Source organism: Macrosteles quadrilineatus, unplaced genomic scaffold (genome assembly GCF_028750875.1).
Source record: "Macrosteles quadrilineatus isolate MER2022 unplaced genomic scaffold, UCM_ALF_1.0 Scaffold_9__3_contigs__length_116548681, whole genome shotgun sequence".
Classification (NCBI taxonomy): domain Eukaryota; kingdom Metazoa; phylum Arthropoda; class Insecta; order Hemiptera; family Cicadellidae; genus Macrosteles; species Macrosteles quadrilineatus.
The window spans coordinates 59,251,275-59,263,359 of record NW_026542602.1 but is presented as its reverse complement, the minus strand read 5'-3'; the positions used below and the strand labels follow the sequence as shown (position 1 = coordinate 59,263,359).

The window sequence follows — 12,085 nt, the reverse complement described above, 5'->3', positions numbered from 1 at the left end:
CTGGCCTACATGCTATTACCGTAATTTGCTGACGTCGCCTAAATTGCAAACAAAAAATCAGCTGATGTATTGCCATATAAGTATATATCTGTTTTGTTTTGATTTTTATTGTTTTTATAATTTTTCTCAATGGTAAAATGGTGTTTGCAATCTGAGTGACGTCATCATATGACGGGAATAGCACACCTATGTATTTTCCTTCCACCATGCAGGCCTCCCTGCCTCTCATATTATAGTGAGTGCGCCCGGTTCACACTGCTGTCTGCCTTTCCCTGACTACACGAGGTATAACCTGAAGTATTTTCAATTTTGTTGTATTTATTTACTTTTGCAATAAGGGAAAATCACTTAACTACAAGTTGAAATCGCCATTTTTATTTTTGAAATCCTGGCTGATAAAACCCTATTTTTCCTAGTGCGGGCGGCGGTTCAGGGCGCCCCCCAACCGCCGGCGCCCCTGGGCATATGCCCAGTCTGCCCGTTTATAAAAGTGGGCCTGTTGATAATTAAAAACCAACAAATAGATTTATTTATAAATCACTTCTTGTTCTTAGGTATCTGAATCAAAAGAGCGAATTTTACAATTCAAAAAAGTGAGAAAAATTTAGCTGACATCATCACACTCAATTGTCATTGGACATCAAACAAACACTAGCAAAAACATGTCTCTACAGGCTTTAGATTTTACAATAGAAGCCGCAGAACAATGAGTACAGAACTCTCACTGAGCAAAAAAGAATGTTGCATTTTAAATCTACACTAGAATCTAGGAGTACTGCTGTCAATGGCTGGTAGGCTAGGCAAGTCATGGGAGAGGTAGAAGTGAGAACTAATGTCATTACCACTGTTGCTATCAGCTGATCATATGTACTGCATGCATACTAAAAAAAAAAAAACAATTCTAATTATTCAACTTGTCTTTATTCAGGATCGCCACCGGTCAGAAGGAGGCCAGTTCGAAGACATCGCAGAGTGAAAAGCATCGGAGACATTGATACTCTTACGGTTACTCCTGTTTAACATTTTAGCAAAATAGTTTTTACTAATCTGTGTCAACAATCTTTTCCTCCCCCAGCCAATGCAACAACCCTGACTGATAATGCTTATTCTTCTTTCAAAAGTAGCAAAGGAGATTATTTAATAGTAGTAATAAGTGTACTTTTTATATTAAAACGAATCAAGTAACGATTTGTGTTAATCAGAATACCCATAAAATCTTTATTTAAAAAAGTCTAGTTGAAATGATTTTCCAATTTGCACTGTGTAAATTGTTTAATCTGTAAACTTTTTGTGATATACAGGGTGTATGTGAACTCTAAAATTTTAAATGGCCGCCATTTTGAATTGGTACAATTTATAAACTTGATACTTGGTGCAAAGGGTAGCCTTACCTGTCACTACTTAGGTACCAAGTTTCAAGTCAATTGCTTAAGGATTACGAAAGTTATGGATTCATTTGTGAATATCACATACAGACAGACAGCCGGAAAACGAGGCTCCGGCAACCCATGTTTATAATGTAAAATATTCTTGAATTAACCCAAGGAACAATCCTGTGAAGTTTTTTGGGAGAGATCACAAACACCCTGTATTTTCATTGGAAATAAAAATCTAAAACTATCAAGTATTTCATCAAAGATATCTTTTTTGTGAATCGTGCAAAATATATGAATATTTTATATAATCATGTGTCTATTGTGTACCTAAAAAGCTTCAATATTTTTGGATTCGATAAAGATGATTTTTTAATTACAAATCAACTAATCTGACCTAGAATAGAAACATTAAGACTTAAAAATCTAATTTTCAAGCTAAGATAAAAGTATTACATATCATTATTATTGTACCGTAATTTCTATTTTTCCCTACCTAAACATATTTTATAGCCAAATATTAATTAAATATTATTAAAATACACCTACTTTATAACATAATAGCTTCAATATGTTAAATCAACCGTTAGCTTCAGACCATGACAAATTGTTACATATAAAATCCTATTGGTTATAACAACGTAAATCTAATTAACTTATTAAGGTACCTAAATCTTCCCACTGTATGTCTCCTATATAGTTTTAAGTAACACAATATTATCTGTAATGAATATCTTTAACCAGTAAAATATTCAGGCCTAAGCCATACCAAACTGTAATCTCGAGCCGAAAGTTAAAAGGCTTCTTCTTTTAAAAATTAAAGCTTTAGCCTTTATTGCCTTTACGCTTACAGTAGTTGTATGTGTTGGTAGTTTTCAGCCTGATAGATAGTAACGAGTAACTGTAACAATTTAACTAAACAAAACAAACAGACTGGTAGTTTTAGATAAGGTGTTACATTGAAAATATGCGTAGTTGTAAATAAAACATGTTTAGCCTAAGTAAACTGTTTTAAAAGACAATTTTGACTCTTAGATCTCATACTGTATTCTGTGATTGCTTTAAATTATTTTTATTGTTGCTCGTCATGAACTCGGCTGCCCTGTGGACCAATCGAGGGACCGCTTAGACAATTGTAGTGTTCAACATTTGACATATCGATAGAATTCATGGGATGGTAAAATTGACTATAGATACCGTATTTTAAGTGGAGCCTAAGAAATTAATTTAAGAAGGAAATTTTAAAAAATGCTGGTCTTTTGTATTTTACAATCCTACAAAAGTCATTTGAAATGTGAATATTCCATAAGATCATACAATTTGAATAATTATTTTCTTTTTACTCCAGTGCACAAAGTGTATCTGTAGTCGATAAATACTTAATATTCAATGCAATATAATAGTTTATCATAAAATATAAATACTGATTCCAACTATATATTTCACAATTTTCTGTTCATTTTATAGACATAAATTACAAGTGCAGACAATATTAGATGAATCGTGTTACAAGCATGAAAATTATTTTCATTACCAAAGTATTTTCAACTTTTATGCCCATGAAGAATGTTTGTATTTTGTTATTAATTTTGTTGTTATTTTGTGTAATATTGTGCAGTGGATGTTTTGAAATAAATGTATGTTTATTGAAACAGTTTATTTACATCATTCCTCAATCAAAAGTTCCATGTATTTGGTGTCAGAATCCTAAATAACCCATGAGTTAATAAGAGGTAGATCAATTTTCTTGTTTTCCTTAGTTTCCAACCAAAGTCATTTAAAAGTCAGCAGCAGATAACATTAATAGTTCTGGGAAACTTGCTTTCAAATATCAACAAATGGATTTGTGTTATCTTTTAGTGGATTGGATTCCCCTAAATGACTAAGCTATTAATTACCATAGGTGGCATTGGCTACTAGACCTGGAGTTGATTAAATATTTTCTTTTAAATGTTCTCAGAAGCCAAAAAACTATTCAAACCCATGCATATGCATAAAATATGTTTCAATTTTTTCAGTGTTCAAATTAATTTTGGGTTTGATCAAATTTGGTAAATTTGTGTATTTTAAGCTATCACTAAAAAACCCTCTTTATTACCTGCCCTGTGGCTGTGATTCTAAGGATTTATACAACTTTTACCGTGTATTAAATTAAATTGCAAATTAATCTAGGGTTCATTCTTAAATACAATTAATAACAAGAAATTGAATTAGGAAGTTTGGGTTAAATAACTTCAACCATCAGAGCAAAGCGATAAAATAGGTTTTTTCACAATTTAGGATATTAAATATTATGTTAGCATCCTAAACTGAACCTAGAGTTGCCCCACAACAGCCTTTCAGGATTTTCAGGAGTCAATCAGCATAGAAAAACTTGTATTTTCAATCATTTAACTATTCTGGTAAAATAAGTGTTACAAGAAGTCTACTTGACTTGTGGTATACAGCCTCAATGGTAATATGCTTGCCTCGTACTGAAAACCTTCAGACTTTCAGAGGAAAAATCAAAATTAAAATTTTTTACAATAATAATAACTAGTGGTCGTCCTGTGGTCGAAACTTGACCAAAAATAATTAATGTACAGACTTCTCTATTTTCTCCCCACACTGTAAATAAAACATGTGATTGGGATTTCTTCCATTTGTTTTGATTTTCTGTTTACATTTTGTTGTTATTTCGTCACCATCATGGCAACCCAGTTGGGCCATGTTAATTTTTTGAAGTTTTCAAATTCGTTTTTTGTGCTTATTTTTTAGCCTATTTTAATTTATAAAGGGATTCTGCACATCTACAGGCAAATATCTTTCTAACAGTATGCGTAGATTTCCCCTGCGATGCACACGAGCTGAGAAAAAAGGTTTTAAAGACATGCTTGCCTATTAATATATAGATAGATAAAGTATTGTGTGTTACTGTTAATAACCATTCAACAAATCAATTAGTTCAGTTGCTATAAAAATAATCAATGGCAGCATTTAAGCCTAACCAGATTTGACACAGATTTAGTTATAAATACAGGGGATTGACAAAGTCCATAGATAAGAGTGAGAGAGATGGTCAAGTCAAGTCAGTAACCTTTGTCCATCCAACTTTCATTTCAACGTTCTCTCACTTTTGATTGGTCGCCTCCACCTGTTACATCACAGCCCCAGTGTTTCATATGGTGGGATTTTTTCCCTAATTAGGGATATTTTCGGTGTTTTAGGGAAAATTCGGGATAAAATAACTGAGCTGGTTACGAAGTAAATTAACTCGTTTTGACAATTTAAATCAAATACTATAATGTGCGGATTCGCGTTTAAAATTTCACAGGACTGACCTTATATATCATAAAAAACTAAAAAAAAATTTATTTTTATGTCTACCCTAGTATATACAATTTAAATTATGCATGGACACAAAACAAAACGCTAAAAAATATATACTATAGATTTAAAATTTTATGAAGAAAAAAATGTTTTTATAGATAATTACTATCTTGAATTACACCATAAGATGGAATCTTAGACTTCTACAAATGCAGATTTCTTTCAGATATTATAAAATGTGATTTATAATAATATATAACATATATATTAAGGTGATATGTGGATAATGTTGGACAAAGTGGGATATCAAGGTAAATCATGGGATAAAAGGGGTAATTTTACAGGGATATCTTGTGTTGGTAACGGGATCAACAGAAGGCAGAAGGCAGAAGTTGTCAGGAGGTTCACGAAGGAACAGCTGATTAAAGTAAGTCCTGCTTGCATTGTTATTGTAAAAGATAAGCTTGTTTCTACATGATTATCAACCTAACTTAAACGTTTTTCTTATATTTTCAGTTGGTTAATTTAATTGTTTTACTGTTGAGTTGCATAGAATGACATTTCGTTTTATGAACAAAAGTATATTGCGCAGTAAAACAACTTATAAAAGAGAACACCTAAAATGCTTGAACAAAATTCAAGAATGTAGGTTGGACTTAACTATTGCAAATGTTTACTATTTGTATGCTCCTTATTTAGTTTAACAATTAATATATAAATATTATTTATGACTTTTGCGCATCCAAATTGAACACGAAATAAGTTCAGATTAAAAGCTATACTAACGGAAATGTACTTTGCAAGTTGGGCTAAATTAGACAAAGGAAAGTCAACTTAATCTTATCTACTTTCAACCTGAATGCATATTCAGTGTTTAAGTCGCTGTTTTTAATGTTTTAAAACAAAAGTTCTATATTTAGCTATGCCCTAATTTTAACTGTTCAGCTTTTTAGTCTATTTGGATTGTTTAATCATATTATACAGCTAGGATTTCTTACTATACTAAATCCATAACTTTAAATCTTCTTGTTAACAATAATAATGGTTTAGTTTACCATTATTTACTTCTTGTTAATTACTAGAAAATTGCTGAGTGCAAGACTCATATTTACCAAATTATTACTAAAGATACAAAAAGGCGACTTAAGAAAATTATAGATTTTTTTCAATGGAAGAAAAAGAAAATCAGCAAAAACATACTGTATAGGCAAGATATAGTTTCAATAATATGATATACCATTGTTATTCCATGGGAACTGGGAAGTATTGTACATTGTGAAATTGTTGGACAAGAGCCAAGTCAAGTCCGTCATCCTCCTCTAGCCATCAGCTCCCAAGGCCAAAGAATAGATTCAGGATACGCTGCTGTTGGTTGTGAAACAAACAACTATACAAACACAACCTTCAATCTTATCCTTTGTGCTTTACCGTAGTTACTTTGATTGCATAGCGTAGCTTATAGTATAGCTTTTTGACAATTACACATGAAACAGGTTCATTAACTATAATGAAAAAACCTTTTTAAGGCAAACAGATTTTATGGTCTTAAATAGATGTTATAATTATTCAATATTTTAAGTGTATATTTTCAATGTCAGTGGGAACCTTATAAGGCAGGTGTATTTATTTTTACTAATAAATTATTTTCCCTGTTGTTTTTTAATGAAACTCTGCTTTAAGCTCGCTTGTATATCACTACTGAGTCACTGAATGTGAACAATGATCAATTTTTGATTAATTATGTCTGTAGTTTGTTGTTCATTCCATTGTTTGTTAATGATCCTTGTATAACAAGGTTACGCCTATAGATGAATTAGAGAAAATCAATTTTGCTATTAATTTCTCATTTATAATCATTGGATAAATTGGTATGTTTAAATGTATATGTTTAATTATTTGCGATGTACATGGTACTTGGTGAAATACACCGGCAAAAACCACACAACATAATTGTTTAATAACAACAATAATATAACATTCTAAAATAATAATATTTTTACGCACCGGCACCATAATAAAATCAAGCCAATAAAAAGCAGTCAGCTGATATTTCCTGTATCAGCTGATTTCTTTCTTTGCCTCTATAGTAAATGGCTGCAGGACAACAATGAAAACTAGTTGGCCTTGAGAGATGTAGGTTGAGTCTCTATCCAAGTTATCTAACTGTTTTCTAGCTCTAACCATCACAAACACAAAACTGACCCTTGACTTTAGATAAACACTATCATAGCCTTTCCATTAATATTTGAATTTTAAATTGTGGTTGATTTAGCTTTGCAAACATTTCTAATTAGTACAAAAGAGGATTGACCTAATTTAATTGTTGGTGAATATAATTTAAATATTTAGATTGAAATATTTAGGCTGCTTAATGATTTCAAATTTAAGGGAAGTAAGATTAAAACGAGATGTATCATTAATAAAACATAATTATTTTTTCAACTTATCTGAACTTAGAATTGGCAAATTGAAACACATATTTGTTTCTTTGTTATTATAAACTCTGGAACTTTGTAACTGGTACTGTGTTATTATGGGTAGTAGTGTTGTAAATTTTAGTTGGTTATTGTACATTCTTGTATTTTCCTTTGGCTCAAAATTATTTTTTCTACGGTTGTATTGGTGCAAAAAAATTTAAAATGAAAGTTTATAAATTCCTTTGTTTTTAAACTGGAAGCAACTACTACTACCGGTTAACCAAACAATTTCAGCTGTTTTTGTTTGGTGTTTGTATACTTTAAAATAAACAGTGTTCTAACCAAATTCAATGTAATATTCTTTAAAAACAGGTAAGTACATTCATTAAAACATGTTATAGCGGTAGAATTAATGACTTTCAGTCAATCTCTCTGATTAGTCTGATTTCAAGACTATACATGCCTTTATGTGAAGACAAGTGTTTTTGGATTGGATAAAACCTTTGATTCAACATCTTCCTGATTTCTATTGAAATGTGCAAGAGTAGGCCTATACATTTAGTTAATTTTATACAACGACTACATAACGTTACAGAAGATGTAGAACTATGGTTCCAAAACCAGTTCCAACAGCAACAATAGGGTTTTTGTGACATTAAATATGTATCAAGACTAGTTATTTTATTTTATTGTGTTTGGTTTCGTCTAAAATTGGTACTTTTAAATTTTGAAAGGGAATAAAAAAACATTTATTTTTCTAAAATTGTAAAAAATGTTGCACAACAATAATTGTTATCAAATTTTCTTAAATTTACAGCCGCACAATGGGACCTCTGCTAGGTCTCGTGTTGTCGGTGTTGGCAGCACTTGCGCCGGCATCTGGATCTAAAGTACAGAGGATCCCGAGTCGGCCATGTCTGCGCCATGGATACAACGACACCATCTATGAACACAGCGCCAAGGAGTTCTGGGGCACCCGGGATATACCACTGTCCAAGTACCGGGGAAAGGTACAAACTTGATTGTAACACTTTGAAGATCCACTATTCATATAACATAGATGGATATTCATCTCTATGTTTCCTAAATTGTTGAAATTACCAGAGCAAAGCAATCTTTTGGATTATACCTTCTAAAATGGTTCATCCCACCAGGAGAAAACACTGTAGCTAGATTTTCAGTTTGAATCCCCAAACTTTGAACCAATTCGCTATCCACTTCCAGATAGCTATACACAGAAATACTGATACATATACGTCTGTAAGTTCCCTAATTGTGTAAAGTACCATAAAAAGACAATATTTTACATTGTTTCCTCTAAATTGTAAATCCGGCCAGCTGAAAGCACTATAGATTGACAGTTTTAACCCTGATTTGGTTTAGTTTCGGGTTTGGTGAGAAACTCATTAAGTGTGCATTTGTCCATAGTAGAAATCTCGGTTCAGGATTGGTGATTTCTTTATGCGTTGAACACTAAATCAGGCATTTCGCTACATTTTGCTTACCCTTGCTTTAATTATGTCCACTAAACGTTTTTGAAGAATTTAGTTCTAGATTTTTGCGTTTTAATTGATGAGGGAAACGTTGACTACTTCAGAATCCAAATCCACTGCTAGTTTAAAGTTATGCTAGTTTATTAATAGTAATATTATTTGCTTTTGTCAACAGGTTGTGCTCATCGCCAACGTGGCGACCTACTGAGCCTTCACTCACCATTACTTGGGTATGAATGCACTACAATCCAAGTTTCAAAATGACCTCGTCGTCCTGGGATTCCCCTGCAACCAGTTCGGATTGGTGAGTGTCGTCTGCTGAACGATAAATACTGTGAATGAGCCTTGGTTAACAAAAGTAAAAGAAGTAATTGTTAAGTGGACAAGAATCTGATCTAATCAATTTATTATAGACAATGGTGTAGCAAAACTCTCTTGGCAACCAGGGCGAATGTTATTTGATATCCCACAGCTGGTGTTCCACGGGCTGGCATTTGGGACAATCCACCCCCCTCCCCCCCCCCCCCTAGATATGCCAGTATTGCCACTCTGCTTATATATAAATCATAAACGTCTTATAGATCAGATTTTGAGTAAACTAAAAAAAATTATATAAGGAAATTCCATAACAATTTAATTATATTCCATGTTTATTAAACATGACCGAGCTTAAGTTAAATTTCTAAACAACTTATCCATGTTTACCTAATGTTAAATACAATCCCAAACTCATTTCTAAGTAAAATAAAATATTTCCTTCAGTATGCTTTCGATACTACTTAAAATGTTTACTTAAAAGATACAGTATACTTTATCATTTTACTGCTCTTTTTTTAATACTAAAATGTTATTGTATTTTTACAGCAAGAGCCGGGAGCAAACGCAACTGAAATCATGAACGGAATCAACCACGTTCGACCCGGCAACAACTTTCAACCAAATTTCCAAATGTTTGCCAAAATTGATGTAAACGGGGAGAATGAACACCCACTCTTCACTTACCTCAAGGTAATTCACCCTTGTCTTGGTCATTTAAGTTAAGTAGTAATCTTATATCTTCAATTAATTGTGTTCAATTAAACATTTTTAACCATAAAATTTTATAATATTTAGGAAGCATGTTATTTCATACCTTGAGTGTTCCGTAAAATATAAATAAATTTACCATATAGTCATAAAGTCAAAAAAAATATTCTGTGAGAATGGCCAATAAAATACTCTTATAAGAAAATTACAAGGCCTATGGTAGTTCAAGACAAAATTTTCTTGATATTTTCAGCAAATGATTAGATCTGTTTTACAAACTTCTCTTCAGCGAATAGCCAAAAAATATAATCTCAAGGAAACGTTAAAACTTTTAGTTTCCCGTCCCAGAGATTTGAATATTTTTTTCTACATACTTTTGTTCGCTAAATCATATCATCATATACCACATTATTTGATATGTGAACTTTTCTCTAGCTCCACTGCCCCACCACCAGAGATGGGTTTGCCAGCAAAGCCAACCTATTTTACGAACCATTCAAGAACTGGGACGTTCGCTGGAATTGGGAGAAATTCCTCATCGACCGGTCCGGCCGGCCGGTTATACGTTACGACGCCAGCACCAACCCAGAAGTAATCACCAAGGATATTGAGAACCAAATCAAACTGGGATCTTAAAACAGTCCAGATAAAAACATCAGATTAGCCTTAGTTGCCAACAGTTTTAATTAGTAAATTATATTTACACTTAAATTATTGGGATTTTGGAAAATAGATGATATTGTAATTAATTACTCGAGCATTAACGAACGAGCATTAATGAAAAATTAACTCAGCAATCGAAAAACGTAAATTAATTTTGGAATTCAATATGATCCATGTTCTGTAAAGGTTAATCTTAAAACCAGTATTAAACACAACTGTGTTATATATTTATTACTTGGTAGGAAAATTTTGAAGTAACTTTGAAAAGATAATGTTTTTGGCTTAAATCCATAAAGATATTTTACTTGATGTGGAGGTGGTGATGTTTATGTCCCTGTTTATTACATTTTATTCTAAAGCTAACAAATATTTTAATTTTAAGCTTATTTTAAACTTATTTTAGTAAACCTTGACGAATGATCATGATAGGTTAATGATTGAGTTGGATTCTGAACAAATTCCAAAAACATACTTCTTAGATTATGATGGATTTACCAGAAACCGCAAAAACGGCGGGTAAATCTTGATGTCTGCGCTGAGTTTTGAAGTTCTTTAGTGCATTCAAACTTCAAAATGGATGAGCAGAATAAGAGGTTTGATTTTTGGAGTTAATGCAGAATTGAAAGCAAATGTGACGTAGTGAAAGTTATAAGAAAGGTGTACTTGGTTATTTTGGAATATAAAATTGTAAATAAAGTGTGTCTTCATTATTCCCTTACTATTTTAAAAGTTTTCTGTTTATTGTATCAATAAGTAATGCTATCCTTGATAAAATAAAAGGATTACCTTATCCAACCACAGTTGCTGGTATGACAACTAGTTTCCTTCCTTAGAACTTCAAACATTTATCGGATAAGCACAACTACACATCTATTGATAAGAACATGGAAATAGTTTAAATATTACAGTAGACCCCCTCTTAACCGACCTCGTATTAACCGATAATCGGATTATCCGCCTTTGATCGTAAAATAATACAGTTTGTTTTAACCGACCTTGCTTTGAAAGCAGCTCGGTTTAACCGCCGCTTTCTAGGAATCTCGCTCGACATTTCCGCTCCTACGCTGGGCGATGAGAACTGAACCATACGCTTATCTCCACAGGATATGACTAACAATAAGTTATTTTGTGATGATCACAAAAAATATAGCATAGCCTATTGTCAGTTTGTCATCATCGTTCGTAGCTCGAGCACATCTGATCTGATTTGTTATCTGTGCGGCAAATTTATAACATCATAAAGTGCGTTACGATTTTGAGAACTGATTATCTTATCCCTGGAGTAAACAAACAACGCAACTTGTAGGGAGGGCAGGGAAGGGGTGTTAACAACTCCAAGGTCAAGATAGTTTTTGTGCCTCGAGCCTCCAGTGAGAGGCTATAAATAAACGTCCTGTCTTGTAACAAAATGGTCGCTTGTATCTTTAATGACGACAAAAGGTTCTTTACTGTATTACGATGTATTTGGAAAGCATTAATTAATACATTACAGTAGTAAAGTTATTAAAATAGGAATTTTATTGACTCTTGCCTAGTATTATAATATATTCACTGAAAGTAGGCCTATTTGACTTAACCGTGTTTTGTGTTTATTTGTGACATTTCTATCAATATGAAAAAGGAGATAAGAGTAGTTTATTTTATAAATAATGCAAGTATGACTTCAAAATAATGATTGTATAATTCCAAATGAATAGCACTTTATTATGTTATGATTTTAGGGATTGCCCGTTTTATCCGACCTTTTGAATCATCCGACCTAGGTCCGGTCCCATTAGGGTCGGTTAAGAGGGGGTCTACTGTA

General features: G+C 32.4%; 2 protein-coding genes across 2 annotated transcripts in view; both read left to right on the top strand.

Annotated features, from left to right (window-relative positions):
- The window catches only part of LOC129003482 (kazrin), a 34,857-nt gene extending 33,727 nt beyond the window's left edge, over positions 1 to 1,130 (top strand). Inside the window, exon 26 of the mRNA XM_054431778.1 lies at positions 929 to 1,130. Coding sequence (XP_054287753.1) covers positions 929 to 1,020 — 92 coding nt within the window. The 3' untranslated portion in view covers positions 1,021 to 1,130. The remainder of the gene's footprint in view (positions 1 to 928) is intronic.
- A 3,913-nt stretch (positions 1,131 to 5,043) lies between these two features.
- LOC129004363 (epididymal secretory glutathione peroxidase-like) lies at positions 5,044 to 10,407 on the top strand. Its single transcript, XM_054432931.1, has 5 exons — positions 5,044 to 5,109; positions 7,917 to 8,109; positions 8,768 to 8,896; positions 9,457 to 9,600; positions 10,054 to 10,407. Exons 3-5 carry the CDS (start codon positions 8,825 to 8,827, stop codon positions 10,252 to 10,254), a joined length of 417 nt encoding a protein of 138 aa, XP_054288906.1. The 5' UTR covers positions 5,044 to 5,109; positions 7,917 to 8,109; positions 8,768 to 8,824; the 3' UTR covers positions 10,255 to 10,407.
- The last annotated feature ends 1,678 nt before the right edge of the window (positions 10,408 to 12,085 follow it).